This window comes from Gavia stellata, chromosome 2 (genome assembly GCF_030936135.1).
Source record: "Gavia stellata isolate bGavSte3 chromosome 2, bGavSte3.hap2, whole genome shotgun sequence".
In the NCBI taxonomy this organism is placed as follows: domain Eukaryota; kingdom Metazoa; phylum Chordata; class Aves; order Gaviiformes; family Gaviidae; genus Gavia; species Gavia stellata.
This window is the reverse complement of record NC_082595.1, coordinates 94747264-94768126: the sequence shown is the minus strand read 5'-3', so window position 1 is coordinate 94768126 and position 20863 is coordinate 94747264. Positions and strand designations below refer to the sequence as shown.

At 46.6% G+C, this 20863-nt stretch overlaps 1 protein-coding gene across 1 annotated transcript; it reads left to right on the top strand.

The window, feature by feature from the left end:
* Nucleotides 1-10452: 10452 nt before the first annotated feature.
* CMPK2 (cytidine/uridine monophosphate kinase 2) lies at nt 10453-20397 on the top strand. Its single transcript, XM_059831790.1, has 5 exons — nt 10453-10458; nt 11158-11272; nt 13132-13333; nt 14488-14721; nt 19198-20397. Exons 1-5 carry the CDS (start codon nt 10453-10455, stop codon nt 19316-19318), a joined length of 678 nt encoding a protein of 225 aa, XP_059687773.1. The 3' UTR covers nt 19319-20397.
* Nucleotides 20398-20863: the final 466 nt, after the last annotated feature.

The window sequence follows — 20863 nt, the reverse complement described above, 5'->3', positions numbered from 1 at the left end:
GGCTCGGCTCGGCTCGGCTCGGCTCGGCTCGGCTCGGCTCGGCTCGGCGGGATGCGCTGCGGTTCAGTCAGACCCGCCTAGGCACGGTTCGGCTCGACTTGATCCGGCTGGGCTCGACTCGGCTCGGCTCGACTCGAGCCGGCTCGGTTGAGCTCAGCTCAGCTTGGCTCGGTTCGTCCAGGCTCAGCTCGGCTTAGCTCGCAAGCTGCAGCGAGGCGCCCGGTGCTCCGCGCTTAAGAGCGCGGCGGCCCCCTCCCGGCCCGTCCCGCCCCGCCGTGCCGGGGCGCGGGGAAGCGCTCGGTTTCGTTTTCCTTTCTCGCAGAAGGGAAACTTGGCACCGAGCCGCGGGCGCTCGCTCGCTGGTTTTCTTCTCCTGCCCCACCGCAGGCCCCGCACCAACCCCACACCCCGACCCACCTCTCGGCCTTGGAAAGCCATCACGAAACCCGCCGGCTGCCCAGGGTTGGTAGCTGGCTTGAGCGCCTCTGGGCTTGAGCACGTCCAGTACCTGAGGACCCCTTTTGATGTGATGTGTGTGGGCTCAGCAGCTTCAGTTCTTGTGGTCAAATGTGAAGCAGAGGGAAAGCTGAGCTTGTGTAACTGCGCCACGTCCTTCTCAGAGACAGCCATGAGCTCTTCTAGGCTTAAACAGGTTTGCATTGCAGAGCGCTGCAGGTTAGGGAGCCTGATGACCTCAGATTCATGAAAAGAAAATACCTGACAGTTATTTAATTCTTGGTGTCCAATACTGCCTAAAGCACCTCAAGCAAAGCTAGTCCACCAAGCTGAATATAGGGTTAGCCTTAACAGCAGGAAAAGTTGGCAGCTGCCTGAGGTGACACATTGGTGGGGCAGATGGCAGCCCCCTCATGGTAACACCAGGAGAGACCGGGACCAAGCTGCCAATTCCCATATTCCTCACTTCCTTGGTGGCACAACAGCTATTGCTGGAGAGGAGCACCTCCATCATAGCACCAGTTGCTATCTGCAGTCCTCCACTGTGTCTAGACACACCAGGAGGTCTTCCACAGCTTTTCAGCCTCACACTGCCTTCAGTCAGTCTGTCCTCATTCTTGCATGGGCAGTTTAGTGTCACAGCTACTGCCAAGGTATGGAGCCATACTCAAATCTCAACACCTACCAACTCCCTGTTGGTTACAGCAGGCTTAAATTGGAGCTTCACTCACTTCCACTGACCTGCCGCAACTGCCAATGTAGCAGGACAGTCTTGCCCTCCTTTTGACTTCTTCTTTTTTTCCCTTGAAAAGGGGTAGAACTAGCTTGATCCTGTTTGCAAATTTCAGTGGGAAACAGAACCTGCTTGTGAACAAAAAATGTTTCTTTTATGTTAATTAGTACTGTCATTTGCTATCCTTAAATTCCCATCACCTTTCCTTCACCTTCCTGGAGATGATCTACTGGCTCAGTAATGTCTGGATCAGTGAATAACTGCGCTTCAGGTTTTCCCCTTCAGCCAGTATTTATTGTTACCTCTATCAGCTGTTTCTTGCTGGAACAGATTCATGCCAGTAGGGTAGGATGGGAGGCTTCTTGCTGTGTCTAGTCCCAATAATGCCACCTCACAAATGTACCGCTGCAGCATGATAGGGAATATCTCAGTTCCTGAGGCTTTCCAAAATTGTCTCAGAGCTTGTCAGCAGAGGCTATTTCAGCGAATTACCGTAGGAGTAATTATCCATGTGCCCTTCCAGTTCCTTGAGGTTTATATAAGATACAAGCTTAAGGATGAAAGCAGGATTTTCTAATAAAATAAAGGGTTTGTTGATCACAAACTTGAAAATGAAATTGCGAAAGGGCAAAGACAAGACAATGCAAGTTTAGACTGAAACCTGACATTGAAGCTGCTCCTTGGTTGTTTCAGTGTTTCAACTAATTTGGAGAAGTCTGGTACGCTGTTTCCCCCTTGCTCCATACATCCCTTCTGTTTCATGGCCCCAGTTCAAATTCCTTTCCTTTCATTCCTACTTTTGTTCATGTCAAGTTGAGCCAATGCAGATATAGGGAGTACAGCCTTTCTCCCTCCTTTGAGCTGGAAAACTTTTACTAAGAATACTTGTCGTAAGCACAAGATCTCATAGACAATCACAACACTTCAAATCGTGCATCTCAAGAAATATTCTGTGTTATGTGCGTGTGTATATATATATACATGTATGTATGCCACCAGGCTCAAAATCTCTGCATAGAGCTTTGCATAGAGATATTACTGCAGGTGACAAATTATCATTTACACCTTGCCTCAGAAACTTCCCTGACCTTCTGAAATTTTGGGCATCGCAGAAGATCCAGAGGCTGGCACAGTGACCTATTGCAGCCTCAGCCCTGAGCTCGTTGCCTAGTGCCTCGGCTGGTTAGGAAAATTAAGTTCAAAATACTTTATTTCCAAAATCAATAAAAAATCCTTGATGATTACCAATTTCTCTCAATGCAAGACTTACATCTGATACAAACACTCCAACAGCATGTCAGAAGAGTGTTGCTCAGCGACTCAGTAAACTAAAACGTTACCATTTGTGAACTGTTTTTCTTTGAAAGGGAAGATCTCTGTTTCAAGGAACAAAACATGCGGAGAACCTAACACAAGCTTACTGAAGACTTCCTGTTCTCTGTAATTTTATCTATGTGTTCTTAGAAAATGATAATCATAAAAGCTCTCTCTATTTTTTGCCAGATCTAAGTATGTTTTCAGATGACACTCTCTGTATTACTGTCAAGACCCACAAAGTAAACTCATGCTGGGACATGCCCCCTACAGATGTACAAGTCCTAGCAGCAACAAGGCAGACATTCGTATTTTACTTCCCAAACTGTTCTAGTTCACATGCTCTATGGTGAGACCTACAAGAAAACAGAAATGTTCTTTTTTATATGCTAGCTTTGAATCTACAAGAAAAGTTGCAAGCAAGAACTCTAATGAAATTTTCTGTCCTGGAGCCTTCTAGAAGAGGCTCAGAAAAGCATGATGCTCTTTGGAAGTGGTAGGAAGCCTGATTCCTTCCCTTTCTTTCCTATAGAAGTCATCTTACAGTGGCATGATGGAGTCCCAGTACTCAAAATGTTTCCGTTCCGCAAATCTGCACCAAAAAACTTTTAAAAGATAAATTTATTTTTTCCAAAATGATTGAATAATGGTATTAATGGTGCACTGGATGGTACATAGGTACACAACTAGCTTGGAAGAATCCAACTGGATAAACATGGATAATGCTGTTGTGCTCCCTAGTTACTAGGAAAGCAAAACTTTAGAACAATGATATATTATTTATCTAAATAAGCAATCCGGGAAGTTCCTGGAAAGCGTTGATGATAACTTCCTTCTCCAAGTGATAGAGAAGCCAATGAGGAGAGGTGCTGTGCTGGACCTTGTTCTCACCAACAAGGAGGGGCTGGTGGGGAATGTGACACTCAAAAGGGCAGCCTTGGCTGCGGTGACCATGAAATGGTGGAATTTGAGATCCATAGGGCAGCGAGTAGGGTGCATAGGAAGCTCACTACTGTGGACTTCAGGAGAGCAGACTTTGACCTTTTCAGGGATCTGCTTGGTACAGTATCATGGGATAAAGTCCTGGAGGGAAGATGGGCCCAAGAAAGCTGGATAATATTCAAGGATCACCTCCTCCAAGCTCGGGACCAATGCATCCCAGTAATGAGAAAGTCAGGCAAAAATGTCAGGAGGCCTGCATGGATGAACAAGGAGCTCCTGGATAAACTCAGACACACAAAGGAAGCCTACAGAGGGGGGAAGCAAGGACAGGTAGCCTGGGAGGAATACAGAGAAATTGTCCGAGCAGCCAGGGATCAGGAAAGGAACACTAAAGCCCTGATAGAATTGAATCTGGCGGGACATCAAGGGCAACATGAAAAGCTTCTATAGGTACATCAGTGATAAATGGAAGGCTAGGGAAAATGTGGGCCCTCTCCAGAAGGAAATGGGAGACCTGGTTACCCGCGATATGGAGAAGGCTGAAGTACTCAACGACTTTTTTGCCTCAGTCTTCACTGGCAAGTACTCAAGCCACACCGCCCAAGTCACAGAAGGCAAAGGCAGGGACTGGGAGAATGAAGAACTGCCAACTGTAGGAGAGGATCAGGTTTGAGACCATCTAAGGAACCTGAAGGTGCACAAGTCCATGGGACCTGATGAGATGCATCCGTGGGTCCTGAGGGAACTGGCAGATGAAGTTGCTAAACTGCTATCCATCATGTTTGAGAAGTCGTGGCAGTCCAGTGAAGTTCCCACTGACTGGAAAAGGGGAAACATAACCCCCAATTTTAAAAAGGGAAAAAAGGAAGACCCAGGGAACTACAGGAACTACACTTTCACCTCTGTGCCCAGCAACATCATGGAGCAGATCCTCCTGGAAACTATGTTAAGGCACATGGAAACCAAGGAGGTGACTGGGGACAGCCAACATGGCTTGACTAAGGGCAAATCATGCCTGACAAATTTGGTGGCCTTCTACGATGGGGTTACAGCTTTGATGGACAAGGGAAGAGTAACTGATGTCATCTACCTGGACTTGTGCAAAGCATTTGACACTGTCCCGCATGACATCCTTGTCTCTAAATTGGAGAAACATGGATTTGACAGATGGACCACTCGGTGGATAAGGAATTGGCTGGATGGTTGCACTCAAAGGATTGTGGTCAGTGGCTCGATGCCCACGTGGAGACCAGTGATGAGTGGCATTCCTCAGGGATCAGTATTGGAACCGGCACTGTTTAACACCTTTGTCAGTGACATGGACAGTGGGATTGAGTGCACACTCAGCAAGTTTGCCAACAACACCAACCTGTGTGGTGCGGTCGACATGCCATCCAGGCATGTCGACCCCCCATGGGAAGGGATGCCATCCAGAGGGACCTTGACAGGCTGGAGAGATGGGCCCGTGCAAACCTCATGAAGTTCAACAAGGCCAAGTGCAAGGTCCTGCACATGGGTCGGGGCAATCACAAGCACAAATACAGGCTGGGCAGAGAATGGATTGAGAGCAGCCCTGCCGAGGAGGACTTGGTGGTGTTGGTTGACGAGAATCTCAACATGAGCCGGCAGTGCGCACTTGCAGCCCAGAAAGCAATTGTATCCTGGGCTGCATCAAAAGAAGCATGACCAGCAGGTCAAGGGAGGTGATTCTCCCCCTCTACTCTGCTCTCGTGAGACCCCACCTGGAGTACTACATTCAGCTCTGGGGCCCCCAGCATAAGAAGGACATGTACCTCTTGGAGTGAGTCCAGAGGAGGGCCACGAAGATGATCAGAGGGCTGCAGCACCTCTCCTATGAAGACAGGCTGAGAGAGCTGGGGTTGTTCAGCCTGGACAAGAGAAGGCTCCGGGAAGACCTTATAGCAGCCTTCCAGTACCTGAAGGGGGCCTACAAGAAAGCTGGAGAGGGACTTTTTACAAGGGCATGTAGTGATAGGACAAGGGATAAAGGCATTAAGCTGAAAGAGGGTAGAGTTAGATTAGATATTACAAAGAAATTCTCCACCATGAGGGTGGTGAGGCACTGGAACAGGTTGCCCAGAAAAGTTGTGGATGCCCCAACTCTGGAAGTGTTCAAGGCCAGGTTGGACGGGGCTTTGAGCAACCTGGTCTAGTGGAAGGTGTCCTGCCCCATGGCAGGAGGGTTGGAACTACATGATCTTTAAGGTCCCTTCCAACCCAAACCATTCTATGATATGATGAAAATAATGTATTTTTACTTATTTAAATAAAGAGGTTGCTTTCCCCAGTGTGGCTAGTTGGCAGTTCTAGTCAAACAGTATCTTGCTAGGGAAGGCAAATTACTGACATAAACCAGTAACACAAATAAGGTTAAAGGAGGAGCCGTTACCATGTCACCTATGAGGACCAGAAATGGTCCAAGTACAACCAGGCAAGTCATGCAATGGCAGTTGTAGTTTTTAGCATTTGATAAATGTATTACTTTTTGCCTTACTCCCGTCTGGAAATGCTCTCTTCCCCTTTGCATCTGCAGCACCATAAATGGGATTATGTCAAGGACCTTGTACTTGCAGTGACTCAGCCCTCCTCAGGATGCACAAATCCAAGGGGCACCACTGAAATTGCCAAATAGAAAGTTAAAACCCACATGCAATCAAGTTATGAAACATATATGAAACGCAATATAAATATAGACACAGATTAGGCACATTTGAAAGAGGTCCACCATGGGTCCTTAATGGCATGTATGTGATCTGCCCCTCAGGAAGCATTTGAACAGATGACTCCTAGAATCTGGGGCAAGATGTTGGAAGATGGATCTTTCTATGTCCTTTCCATACTTTTCTCCAAACACTTGGCACTGGCCACTGTCATGGGCAGAAGAGGAGGGTCTCTTGGCCTGACGCTATACTAACTTCTGTGTTCTTATGATCTTATCCACAGACCTTTATCTTTACTGGAGGGCCCTTTACTGGTGCCCTTTAAAGTTTATTCTGCATGAAAACAGCTATATTTTATTTGTGTGTTTTATGTATCTATGCATTTTATGGGCCTTCAACTTAAGTAATTCCTGCTGTTGCGTTAAAAGGAATGCAGTTTCGAAATTTGTGTGTCAGAGTCCCAGGACTTTCACTGATTTGTTTATCAGAGCCCCAGCAAAAGGACTTGCACTGAGCAGGTGCACAAAAATCGAAATCAGTTATTTTATTGAGAGTGATAGAAACAGATTAGAGATTGCCATTGATAAATTCACTGACTACAATAGTGCTACTAATTAAGGTTAATATTGCTAGCAAACTTGATAGCAATACAACAGCCCAGGGATAACTTTCACCCAGAGGGTGAGAGGTGCAGCGCTTACCCAGAGAGGCGTCCCTGCCTGGGGTGGAGGAAGAGAACGCAGCCCGTTGACTGGTCCGTCAGGTATCGAGGTTCTTCTCTCCCACTTTAACAATCATTTTCTCCATCTTTTATCCCCAAAAACTAGGAGGTTCCCCCCCCCCCCATATGTGATGTGTAGCATGGTTTGGGTGGAGAGACGAGTGCTATAGTCATGTGTTTAGCATGATCTCTATAATCTTCATTAACATATGCAGGGGTGTGAGTTGTAATATGCATTTCACAGGTAATGAGGCAAAGGTCAGTTATCAGACATGAAGCCTTTTGAAGAAACAAAGAACCCCTCAGATTCCTGTTATTTTACTGTCTTTGCTGACCACAAGCAGGGCTGTCCTGCCTCCACAGGGCCCCCTCCTTATCTGCACCCTGTGTTAGCCGGGCGAGTCTCCACTCTCCGGGTCCCACAAGAAATAGCAAGGTCAGACTTAATGGTTCTTTGAGCACAGGAATCCCACCTCATTATCCAAATCCCACACCTGCCTTGTGTCTCAGACAGCTGTTTGTCTGCATTACAGGACTGTGCACTTAGATATATTTTTAAAGTTACAGGTTGATTAATTTTTAGGGTTTTTTCCTCTTTTTCCACTTTGGGTGGATCAAAAAGTTTTTGAATGGTCATACAGCTTCTTGTTGTCTCTTTATCTCTTCCCTATAGCTACATGCAAGCACAGTGGCCCCTCAAAGATGTGAAGAGGCTCCAGAACAGTGTTTTTCACATAATTAGCACATTTGCTCTTCAACATAATTTCATATTATACAGAAGACAAAATAATAAAGGCTGTTGTAAAGAAATTGAAAAATATTTACCATAAGTTAATTTCCAAAGAGATTCATACTCTCTACACTGATTTTAAATACAAAGATCTGTCTTGGACATAAAATATGAATATGAATATGAATATGAGCTGGCACTGTGCCCAGGTGGCCAAGAAGGCCAATGGCATCCTGGCCTGTATCAGAAATGGTGTGGCCAGCAGGAGTAGGGAGGGGATCGTGCCTCTGTACTCGGCTCTGGTGAGGCTGCACCCCGAATACTGTGTTCAGTTTTGGGCCCCTCACTACAAGAAGGACATTGAGGTGCTGGAGTGTGTCCAGAGAAGGGCAACAAAGCTGGTGAGGGGTCTGGAGCATAAGCCTGGTGAGGAGAGGCTGAGGGAAGTGGGGTTGTTCAGTGTGGAGAAGAGGAGGCTGAGGGGAGACCTTATCGCTCCTGAAAGGGGGTTGCAGAGAGGTGGGTGTTGGTCTCTTCTCCCAAGTGACTAGTGACAGGACGAGATGAAATCGCCTCAAGTTGCGCCAGGGGACGTTTAGGCTGGATATTAGGAAAAATTTCTTTACTGAGAGAGTGGTGAGACACTGGAATAAGCTGCCCAGGGAAGTGGTGGTGTCACCCTCACTGGAGGTGTTCAAGGAATGTGTGGACGTGGCACTGTGGGACACGGTTTAATGGGCATGGTGGTGTTGAGTTGATGGTTGGACTTGATGATCTTACAGGTCTTTTCCAACCTTAATGATTCTGTGATTCTGTAAAAGGCAACTTTTTCCTCCTGTATTTTTACCTGAACTGTTTGTGTATAATCTGATGGGAAAGACCTAAAATCTTGCAAGAAGATACTTTTAAGTAATTAGCCAGGAAGACAGACATCACATGCCTATTATAAATGATCTCATAAGCATATTTTAAATGCGAAAGGAAGCACCACCCACTTGGCTCAGGAATGCTTGTAAATAGGGTTATATCAAAGTGATGGGAAGGGAAAACGAAAGTAAGCTCTTTCCATTCAGTCAGCAGGGAGGGGAATGGCAACAGTTGCACCAGGAAAATGGAAAAACAAAAGAGCAAGGAGCCAGATAGGTCAGTGAGGAACACAGCCATCTTTTCAAGCACTTTTGAAGTGAAACTTGGCTGCAAGTCCATTGGACCTCAAAAAAGTGAACAGAAAAGAGGCAGATAAGCTTCAGTGTAGATAAAGGTAAGGCCGTGAATGTAAGAAAAAATAATCAAAACCTTGTATACCTAATGCTGAGCTCAGTAGTGGCACTTAGATCTCAGGAAAGAGATCTTGGAGTCACTGTTACTAGCCCTCTGAAACCATTGGCACTGTGGGAGGCAGCAGCAAAAAAAGTCAACAAAAAGCTTAGTGTCATCCAGAAAGGTACTGAGAACAAGGCAGATGGCATTATTTTGCTGCTCTGTGAAACCTTGGTACATGTAGCCATGCCTTGACTAGTGGTACAATTCAGGTCTCCACGTCTCAGCAGGACGTCACTGAGTTAAAGAAGTTATCCCTGTATCTAAATGATCAAGGGGATGAAGCAGCTGCCTTACAAGAGATTGAGTCTCTCATTTCTGACATGAAAAATCTGAAGGGGAAATCTGAGTGAGCTTTACAAAATCATGAAGGTGGTAAATAAGCCAAATGTTGAACTGTTATTCACCAAATTCAGTAATATTATTAGAAGGGGCATTTGTTGAAAACAAGTAGGGTATGAGTTCAAATGCAACAGGTGCATTGCTGGAATTTGAGACCACGGAGGTTTGTGGAGGTAGACTATATCGCAGAGTCAAAAAGGGATTTAGACGGATGTTTGATCAAGTGTCCACAAATAGATGCTAAAAGGAAGAGATGAGGATGTGCTGTCTAACATTCCTGCTTCGGTAACTGTGGATGCTGGAGGAGCATAAGGACTAGGAGAAGGGACCACAGATAAGCCAGGCTTATGCAGAGCATGCCATTCTGCCAGACAAAATATTGGGCGAGAAGAGCCATTAGGCTGACTCAGTAGTGCATATTATTATGTTCTTAAAATTACCACCTATGGGCTTCTTGTATAATGGACCATGTTTTACCCTGTGTCTTCTGGCATCCATACCCAGCTGCCATAGCCATGTGTTTGAATGATGTGGAATAATGCAGGAGTTCTCAGGTATGAAAAAGGACATGTTTTGCCTTAAAAAAGCGCCAGTTTTGGTACCTGCTGCTGAGACGGTACTGAAGACCCTCCAAGGCTGTGTTCCCAGTTCCTGCTCTGGCCCAGCCTTCCACCAGCTTCCTCAGCATGGGCAGTTTCCAACTAGTTAGCTGATCTCTAGCTAACCGATACCACCTACCAGCTGCTCCCCTCTCCCTGCAGATACGCTAAGGCAAAGATATTTGTGCAGCATGTTTGAGCTGACTGGATGAAGACATCAAGTTTCTGAGGAATTTCTTGTAGAGTGTACTCGCTTGTAGAGTATATTCCTTCAGAAAATCCATCAGAAGCTTAACTTTGGATACCTCCAAGTGTCAGTTTTCCAACTATTGAAAGGGAGAAATAGGATTCTGCAGAGGTGCATGTTCTCCTACATTTCAAGTTACATTATTTTGAAAACGCAAACATTTTGGGCAACACTGCTCACAGCAGCTGACAGGTAACTAACTGTTACAGCTCTTTCAAGTGCTTCTGGTTCCTGCCCCTGAACTGATGAAAGCTGAAACTGGCCATCACAATGTTATGAAAACACTGCAGGCTTGTGTAAGTCTGTTTTACTTCCCAAATTATTTGAGTCCATTAGCCTTGTTATCTAGGCACTGAGTAACAGAGTAATGGGGGTAAGTTACCAACATGCCCTGACAGTTCGGTGTTACTTGGGCACTGCAACACAGCAAACCAGTTCAGTTTGGTTTACGGCTTGCTTGTCCCTTTGGGCCGCTCCGAAGCAGCAGCGTGTATTTGCGCTTCTTTTTGGTTTTTTTGGGGACCACAGGATGCAGCCACAGGGGTCCCTGGGAATGTGACCCTTTTTTGCCGGGGGGGGAGGGCGGGCAGGCCGGATTCCGAGGCCAAGACCTTATTTTTTACTTTCACTTCCAGCCCATCCACGCACAGAGCCGCTCCCCGCGGGAACCAAGCCCGTTCACTCCCGTGCCCCTGAAGCGGGGGGGAGGCAGAATCCCCGCCCCCCCGCGGAGCAGCCCCCGCCTGCCGGGCTCTTCCCCGCAGTCAGGCGCCTTCCCGCCGGCGCGGCTAGTTTCGTTTCCCGCCGGCTCCGCCGCCGCCTGCCCCTCTCCGAGCTGCCGCCGGCCCCGGCTCTCGGCGGCCATGCTGCGGCGCTGCGCCCCGGCGCCGCCGGGCCCCCAGCCCCTCCGCCGCGCCCTGCCGCCCGCCGCCACCGCCGTCCGCGCCCGCCTGCGGGAGGTGAGCGCCCGCGGGGGTGCGGGGGAGGCGGTTTGGCTCCGCCAGCTTGGCAGGGAGATGCGACGGCGGCCCGTGCGGCGGGGGGGTGCGAAGGCTGACATCTCTCCTTGCAGTGCGCAGCGCGGATCCCGGAGGCCGGAGCGGTACTCGACCTGCTGGAGAAGTGTCCCGAGCACCAGGAGAAGGGGGGTTTTCCCGTCGTAGTTTTTGAGGGGCTGGATGCCACAGGTAAGAGCAATGTGTGGTTGAAGAACCAGCAGATGAGAAGTGGTTGGAAAGAGCAACTGCTATGGCTTTCAGCCAGCCGTAAGGCTTAACAATTAAAAAAATTCTGGAAACCTGTGACAGATTTGAAAGAATTAGTAATTATAAATACCAGTCTGTCTTCTCTTACTTGTAAAAGATCAAACAGTCTATGCTAATTTTCATTCAGTGGATGAATTCCTTATCTATGTAACTGAAAGAATACAAAGAGTGGAGTACTGGAAATTAAATTTCCTGCACAGATGATGAAACGTACTTTCACCATAGAGTTTTCAAATAAGTTGTGGTGGCTTGACCCTGGCTGGAGGCCAGGTGCCCACCGAAGCCCCCTCCTCAGCTGGACAGTGGAGAGAAAATACAACGAAAGGCTCGTGGGTCGAGATGAGGGAGATCACTCACCATTACCTTCATGGGCAAAACAGACTTGACTTGGGGAAATTAGTTTAATTTATTGCCAATCAAAATCAGAGTAGGATAATGACAAGTAAACCCAAATCTTAAAAACACCTTCCCTCTCCCTTCTTCCCAGGCTCAGCTTTGCTCCTGATTTCCTCTGCCTCTCCCCCCAAGCAGCACAGGGGGACGTGGAATGGGGGTTGCGGTCACTTCATCACACATTGTTTCTGCCGCTCCTTCTTCCTCACACTCTTCCCCTGCTCCAGCCTGGGGTCCCTCCCACGGGAGACAGTCCTCCACGAACTTCTCCAACGTGGGTCCTTCCCATGGGCTACAGTTCTTCACGAACTGCTCCAGCATGGGTCCGTTCCACGGGGTGCAGTCCTTCAGGAACAGACTGCTCCAGCCTGGGTCCTCCATGAGTTCACACATCATGCCAGCAAACCTGCTCCAGCGTGGGCTCCTCTCTCCACGGGACCACAGGTCCTGCCAGGACCCTGCTCCAGCACGGGCTTCTCACAGGATCACAGCCTCCTTTGGGCATCCACCTCCTCCGGCGTGGGGCCCTCCATGGGCTGCAGGTGGATATCTGCTCCACCGTGGACCTCCATGGGCTGCACGGGCACAGCCTGCCTCACCATGGTCTTCACCAGGGGCTGCAGGGGAACCTCTGCTCCTGCGCCTGGAGCACCTCCTCCCCTCCTTCTTCACTGACCTTGGTGTCTGCAGAGTTGTTTCTCTCACGTATCCTCACTCCTCTCTTCCCTGGCTGCCGTTGCACAGTTAGTTTTCTCCTTCTTAAATATGTTATCCCAGAGGCACTACCACCGTTCCTGATGGGCTTGTCCTCGGCCAGCGGTGGGTCTGTCTTGGAGCCAGCTGGCATTGGCTCTATCGAACATAGGGGAAGCTTCTAGCAATTTCTCACAGCAGAGAGAAGCCTGTAGCCCCCCCCGCTACCAAAAGTAGTGTTAGCCTGGGAAACTGGCAGCATTTTTTCTCGGAGAGAAATATTAGTTGCCTCTGAAGAACTTTGTTTTCTCTCTTTTCAGTTGAAGAGAACTGAAAATGCCCTCTAAAAAGAGAGTATTGGGTGACAGCACTGCAACATCCACATGAATTGTGACCTGGAAAAGTATTGTATATATAGAGAAATTGCCATTTAATGCATTTAAAGGAGTGAAGACAGAAAGCTGGCAAGAGGGAGGCAAGGAAGGCCCTGACAGTAGGAAGAGGAGTAGTAATTCCTGGAACCAGACTCATAATCATTTTCCACTGAAAACCTTATTACAAGATACTCAGGTTATGTAGTCAGGTGTCAGAACATGTGTTCCAAGTGAAGAGATAGGAGCATTTTTCAGTTTTTAAAACTCAGTTGTATCTGATATGTAATATAACAAATGTTCCCTTCTGTAAATGAAATGCAGGCAAAACCACTGTAACCCAGTCTGTTAAGGACACCCTGAATGGCGTTCTGCTAAGGTCTCCACCAGCTTGCATCAGCCAGTGGAGGACAATATTTGATGATGAGCCAGCACCCATTAAAAGAGCATTTTATGCTGCGGGCAACTACATTCTTGCTTCAGAAATAGCGAAAGCATCCACTCAGGCACCTGTGATCATAGACAGGTTTGTATATTTACAAGTCCTCTTAAATCAGTGCCATCATACAGTTGTTCAGTGTTACAATGAGAAGTTGTCAATGATAGTCTCTGGGTTTCTTTTTTCTTTTTTGCTTTTTTTTGTCAGTGCTACTTTGCAGGTAGTCAGATAAATATTAAATCGTCTAAAGAGTAATACTTATGATAACAGTAAGGTGGGGGACTTCCATCAGTGTCATACTCGTAACTGGCTTTAGCACACACGCAAAGTGTTGTGTCTTCAGTTAGGAATAGCGGAGGCACAGACTGTGCAGCCTGAGCCAAAGCAGGGCTCTGTGACAAACCTGAGAAGAATGAGCGCTGCTGGTCAGGGCTATCTCTTAAGAAAGGTCTGAGATACGGGGTGGATTAGAATGACCGAATTTTGGGTGGACTTACTCTTTGAGGCTGTAAAGCCAGAAATACGCTTCCCACTTTTTTAGTTCTGTTTATGTCACTTCTTGTTTTCACTAATGGTGTAGTTAGCTTTCAGTGTTACTCTTCATAGAGAAAGTCTAGATGGACTTTGAACCCCTGGCTTGTTTCAGTAGATGTACTGTAACTTCCTGTCACAACACAGGTACACAGAAATTGTTTGCATATGTGTGAGTGCCATTTTTAACCAGCCTCAAAACCACCGAAATATATACAGTGCCTCATAGTGGTGGGAATGCTAAGTGCAAGTGAAATGTGTAACCGTTTAAATAAAGTCCGTCTTCATTCACCTGTTGTTGAAGACTGCATGATCTCTACCAGATCTGTTGCATGAAGTAGGATGGGAACCACAAAAAAGGGGCTCTGAGTATTGGATTTTGACATATAATGTAACTCCTCTTTTGACCTTTCATTATATGAGAAGACTTTCTTTTGATAGGAGTATCTGGAACAGTCTTTGCCTAATGTGTAGCTTCTGCCATATGTTGTAATTAATAATTCATAGTAATTTTGAATATTGCATTGAATATTATCTCTCTTGTTAAGAAAAAATGGATGGCACTGTGCTTTACAGTTCCCTTCAAAATCACAGTGTCATCTACCTCGTCAATATTGCACTTGTCATTATATTGACACCTGTCTCCTATATTACTGAAGAATTAGTGTCCTCTTTAAAACTTCTCTCTCCGTTCTGTATTTCCCTGACAGATACTGGCACAGCACAGCTGCCTATACAATTGCCACTGAAATAAATGGGAAAGTCCAGGATCTTCCACCAGTTCATGATGAGGTGTACCAGTGGCCTGAGGATCTGCTTAAACCTGATCTTGTTCTTCTCCTGACTGTTGACCCTGAGGAGCGAGTCCGGAGACTTCAGCGTCGGGGACTGGAGAAAACAAAGGAGGAAGCTGAGCTGGAAGCTAACTGCTTGTTTCGCCAAAGGTACACTTTAATGAGGAATAAGAGGATGGAGGCAATCTTGGCTCCTGTGGGATCAGTAGCAAAATGTCCCAAGGATTCATGGCTGACGAGGAGGGTAAATTCTGTCACTTCTGATTGAAAGTGTTTGAAAGCTGCAGGTGATGATCTTCATTCTCCTGCAAAGGAGGTTTGAGTTAAAATACTTGTATTTTGCCACGTGCTGCTTTTATTGTAGCACCTTTCTTATTGAGGTCATGAGGGAGAGAGACCTTAAACTTCCAGAACTGGGAAGCAAGAAGTTGAAACATATAGCTTCCCCAGAAAAGTCTGGAATTGAGCTCCAGGTTAACAGAACAAAATTTATATCTCCTCTTGTAGATGTCTCTACTTGTGCTCAGTATCTCAGGTCCCAATATAGTCAATACATTCCATGAAGCCTTCGAAGTGATCCAGCTCACCACCCACTTGGAGCTCAGTGATCAAAGCGTAATTATCTAGAGCCATTTGATACGATCTGAGACATTTGCATGAGGCTGGCAGATGTGATGCAGAACCTGTGAACCCTTTCTGGACCAGCAACTGGAAGCTAAATGAGATCGTCCAAGGCATCTCAAGTAGTACAGATACATTTGCTTAGGCAACTGAATTGCACCCTAGGTATCCAACTTCAGGGTGTGCTGAATTGCTGTCTAGGCTCCACCAAAGGTATTGATTAGATTGTCATGTCTACAGTGGAAATGTAAATACCTGGTGCTCATGTAGATACGTCAGTATAGACACCTGAATGTTGTTGTCCGTATCTACAAATTGCAAAGCTGAAATCTACCTCTAGGGTTTTAACATTTCAGGTGATGATATACCTTAAAAATATCCATTGCGTGATTCTGACAGAAATTCTGTGTGGATGCATGGTTCATATAGTGGGACCTGCAGAGGGATGGGTGAGCTAAAGGAACATGCTGCCATTTAAGAATCTTTCATGTTTTAATTCTGTTACTTCTTATTCCCATGAGAAAGTCTTTGGTTATTTCTACGTGTTAATTATGTCAACACGGATGTAAGAACATACAGAATCGTGCTTGATTCGTCTTACAACTTGTGGCCTGAATTTTTGACATTAATTCTTGCATGAACGTAGGAAATTATATTCATATTCTCATCCACATCCTCATAGACTAAATGTGGGAGAGTTCTGCGTTATGAGAAGGCTTATAGTCTAAGCGAGGGGGTTTTCATCCTGTATTTCATCCTGGTATTCATCCAGTTAGCAAAGTTGATCAGAGGAAAGGGTTAAACGATGTGTCAACTCTATAATCCAATTCTCCAGTGACTCAAAGCTGAGATCAGTCAGTGAGCACACCTACACAACACCATGCCATATAGCTCAGAGATACCTTAGTGGGCTCTGAATAAATTAACTCAGGTGTTAGAAGCAGGCTGTGCACTGTACTGCTATACCAAACTGTATCCAGTGCTAAGCTGTAAAGAAGGAAATACTTTAATGACATGCCATGTGAATATGGATAGAGCTCTGGGAATCAGTGTCAAGGAAACTATGCGCTTTGAGGTTGGCGTTGTAATAGTTACTAATGGTTTATTGCTCTTTGCAGTAGATTTCATTCTGCAGTGCGAGCACTTTCTTCCGAGGCTGATGACTAGGGATAGGCAAGGAAGGAGAGGCGGTGAGGTGGCTCTGTACGTCAAGGAGTGCTTTGATTGTATAGAGCTCGATGATTGTCATGACGGCGTTGAATGCTTATGGGTAAGGATGAGGGGGAAGGCCAACAAGGCGGATATCCTGCTGGGGGTCTGTTATAGACCACCCAACCAGGGCGTAGAAGCCGATGAAGCGTTCTACAAGCGACTGGCAGAAGTCTCACAGTCGCAAGCCCTTGTTCTTGTGGGGGACTTCAACTTATCGGATGTCTGCTGGAAGTATAACACAGCTAAGAGGAAACAGTCCCAGAGGTTCCTCGAATGTGTGGAAGATAACTTCCTCACGCAGCTGGTAAGGGAGCCTACCAGGGGAGGTGTCCTGCTTGACCTGCTGTTTACAAACAGAGAGGGTCTGGTGGGAGAAGTGAAGGTCGGAGGCCGTCTTGGGCTTAGCGACCATGAAATGATAGAGTTTTCAATTTTTAGCCAAGTAAGGAGGGGGGTCAGCAAAACCACTACGATGGACTTCTGGAGGGCAGACTTTGGCCTGTTCAGGACACTGGTTGAGAGGGTCCCTTGGGAGATGGTCCTGAAGGGCAAAGGGGCCCAGGAAGGCTGGACTTTCTTCAAGAAGGAAATCTTGAAGGCGCAGGAGCAGGCAGTCCCCATGTGCCGTAAGAAGAGCCGGCGGGGAAGACGACCGACCTGGCTGAACAAGGAGCTTTTGCTGAGGCTCGGGGAAAAAAAGAGAACTTACCACCTCTGGAAGAAGGGGCAGGCAAGTGAAGAAGAATACAAGGACCTCGTTAGGTCATGCAGAGAGGGAATTAGGAAGGCGAAAGCCCAGCTAGAGCTCAACCTGGCCACGGTCGTGAGGGACAACAAAAAAAGCTTCTATAAATACATTAACAACAAAAAGAGAGCCAAGGAGGATCTCCATCCTCTACTGGATGTGGCGGGGAACGTTGTCACGAAGGATGAGGAAAAGGCTGAGGTACTTAATGCCTTCTTTGCCTCAGTCTTTAACAGCCACACCAGGTATCCTCAGGGTATCCATCTCCCTGAGCTGGATGACAGGGATGGAGAGCAAAATAAACTCCCCATGTTCCAGGAGGAAGCAGTTAACGACCTGCTATGCCACCTGGACACTCATAAGTCTATGGGGCCTGATGGCATCCACCCAAGGGTGCTGAGGGAGCTGGCGGAGGAGCTTGCCAAGCTGCTCTCCATCATTTATCAACAGTCCTGGTTCACAGGGGAGGTCCCGGACGACTGGAGGCTTGCCAACGTGACGCCCATCTACAAGAAGAGCCGGAAGGAGGATCCGGGGAACTACAGGCCTGTCAGCCTGACCTCGGTGCCGGGGAAGGTTATGGAGAGGCTCATCTTGAGGGCGCTCACGGGACACGTGCAGGATAACCAAGGGATCAGGCCCAGCCAGCACGGGTTCATGAAAGGCAGGTCCTGCTTAACCAACCTGATCTCCTTCTATGACCAGGTGACCCGCCTAGTGGATGAGGGGAAGGCTGTTGATGTTGTCTACCTGGACTTTAGTACAGCCTTTGACACTGTTCCCCACAGTATTCTCCTGGAGAAGCTGGCGGCCCGTGGTTTAGACAGGTGCACTCTTCCCTGGGTAAAAAACTGGCTGGATGGCCAAGCCCAGAGAGTCGTGGTGAATGGAGTGAAATCCATTTGGTGGCCGGTCACAAGCGGAGTCCCCCAGGGCTCAGTTTTGGGACCAGTCTTGTTTAATGTCTTTATTGATGATCTGGATGAGGGGATAGAGTGCACCCTCAGCAAGTTTGCAGATGACACCAAGTTGGGTGGTAGTGTTGATCTGCTTGAGGGTCGGAAGGCTCTGCAGAGGGATCTGGACAGGCTGGATCAATGGGCTGAAGCCAACCGGATGAAGTTCAATAAGGCCAAGTGCCGGGTTCTACACTTTGGCCACAACAACCCCAGGCAACGCTACAGGCTTGGGGACGAGTGGCTGGAAAGCTGCCCCGCAGAAAAGGACCTGGGGGTGTTGATTGACAGCCGGCTGAAGATGAGCCAGCAGTGTGCCCAGGTGGCCAAGAAGGCCAACGCCATCCTGGCCTGTATCAGAAATGGTGTGGCCAGCAGGAGTAGGGAGGTGATCATGCCTCTGTACTCGGCTCTGGTGAGGCCGCACCTCGAATCCTGTGTTCAGTTTTGGGCCCCTCACTACAAGAAAGACATTGAGGTGCTGGAGTGTGTCCAGAGAAGGGCGACGAAGCTGGTGAGGGGTCTGGAGCACAAGTCTTATGAGGAGCGGCTGAGGGAGCTGGGGTTGTTCAGTCTGGAGAAGAGGAGGCTGAGGGGAGACCTTATCGCTCTCTACAACTACTTGAAAGGGGGTTGCAGAGAGGTGGGTGTTGGTCTCTTCTCCCAAGTGACTAGTGATAGGACAAGAGGAAATGGCCTCAAGTTGTGCCAGGGGAGGTTCAGGCTGGATATTAGGAAAAATTTCTTGCCTGAAAGAGTAGTGAAACATTGGAATAGGCTGCCCAGGGAGGTGGTAGAGTCACCCTCCCTGGAGGTATTCAAGGAGCGTGTGGATGTGGCATTGTGGGATGTGGCTTGATGGGCATGGTGCTGTGTGGTGTTGGGTGGGTTGGTTTTTGGTGTGTTGTGTTGTTTTTGTTTTTGTGTGTTTTTTGTTTTTGTTTTTTGTTTTTGTTTTTTTTGTGTGTGGTTTTTTTTTAGGTTGGACTGGATGATCTTACAGGTCTTTTCCAACCTTAGTGATTCTGTGATTCTGTGATTTCATAGCCCTGCAATTTGTAGTTTCATTTCTCTTGTTTTGTTTTTAAATAGAGTTGAAGAGTCATACAGAAGGATGGTAAATCCTGCGTGCCAAGAGGTCGATGCCAGCCCCTCCAAGGAAGAGGTTCTCAAGACAGTGCTACAACTAATTAATAAACACTGTGCTTTGTGAGAGCAACTTCTGTGTAATAGCACTTAAAAGATAATTCTTAGTGCACTTAAAAGATACTTTTTATTGCCCCTCTGGTTTTGGTACCTGAAAATGCACTGTGATGTGTTTCGTCTCACAAAAGAATGTTCTCTTTCTTCTGTTGACAGTAATCTGTCCAAGTTATCTGTTTCACCGTTGCCTACTGTACTTTATAAGGCAAAATACTGCTCACATGTTATTCAGCATTCTTAGTGAAGCCACAAACATACTACAGTCATGTAGTATGCTCTCTGACACTGTGACATTTCAAGACGCTATCGTGTGGCATCTTCATCACCAGGAGAACCTGTGCCTGCATCCATTGTGTACCAGAATTCACTGGACTGCAGCAGGAGCATTAGGTGCCCAAGGAGAGGCTGAAATGTCATCCAGCAGTAAAGCAATAAAATGATCATAACATTGAGGAACAGAGAATCCAGTGGTCCGGTGTTGCTTACTGGAATAGAGGATGAACAGCTGCTGCTTTGATGTGCATACTGCAAAAAATGTGTTGTAAATGAGGGCCAATAAGCATCTAGGCGTCTAAGTAATAAAGTCCGAGCCTGTCAACATATGCAAATGAAATATCAATTAATTTCACAGGGAAACAGGAGAATGCTGACATATTAGAAACAGAGACCTGAAATTAAAAACATTTGATAAAAGATTGCTAAAATATTTTTCTAAAAACATTTTCTATATCCTATTAATAGCTTTGTTAACGTGAATTTGTGTTCTTTGAGAGAACGTGAAATGAAAACCTGCAGAGAATCTAAGCAATGGGAATGATTGTGCCTTTTCACTTACCTTTTCTTTCTCATGTGGGTTTTTGCACATTTTGAATGTGGAAGCAGGCTACCATCAAGACTTCAGCTCTGCAAAGGCTTATTTTTCTGTACGTTAGTTTCACTATTGTTACTCTGAAGTGTAAAATAAATATATGGATAAGCCTTTGTGGGATCAGAAATGAACTACAGATCCAGAAAGAACACAACTGAAGTGTAAATTTGATTTAAAACACTATTTCTATTTATTTTCCTGTGTTAAGCAAGTGCAATCATCAGTGAATCTGTCCTGTAAATAAAAATGTACTCAGTACTGCAGTTCCTCTATCCAATCTGTATATGCAAGGTGATAGAAAGAAAACCTTCTAAAAATGCATTTTATTCATGCATTGTTTAGTGTTTGTGAATATATGCTATTAATATAATATGTTTACACATACTAGTAATAGACACTGTTGTATTTGGTGTATTATATGTATAACAGTAGCCTTGGGATTTGATGTAGATGCAGACTGGACATACATAGTTGTAGGTGCTCCACTTATTTTAGAAATTATGAAAAATTCAGGTATTCAGTCCTAGATAAAGGAAATTCATGTATAGAGGGCATCACTGCACATGGATTATTAGGATACAAGTAGTGTGCCTACCCTTAATATTTTGTAGCCTTAGCTTTTCCAGGTAAGATGACTTGGCCTGAGGAACACCACCACATGCCTTTTCTCCTTATGCAAACTTAGAC

Bases quoted from the DNA above. Each gene is read 5' to 3' on its own strand.
- CMPK2 (XM_059831790.1), top strand. The intron at 13,334-14,487 runs GTTTGTATATTT...TTTCCCTGACAG, and splicing joins GCACCTGTGATCATAGACAG to ATACTGGCACAGCACAGCTG. The intron at 14,722-19,197 runs GTACACTTTAAT...GTTTTTAAATAG, and splicing joins AACTGCTTGTTTCGCCAAAG to AGTTGAAGAGTCATACAGAA.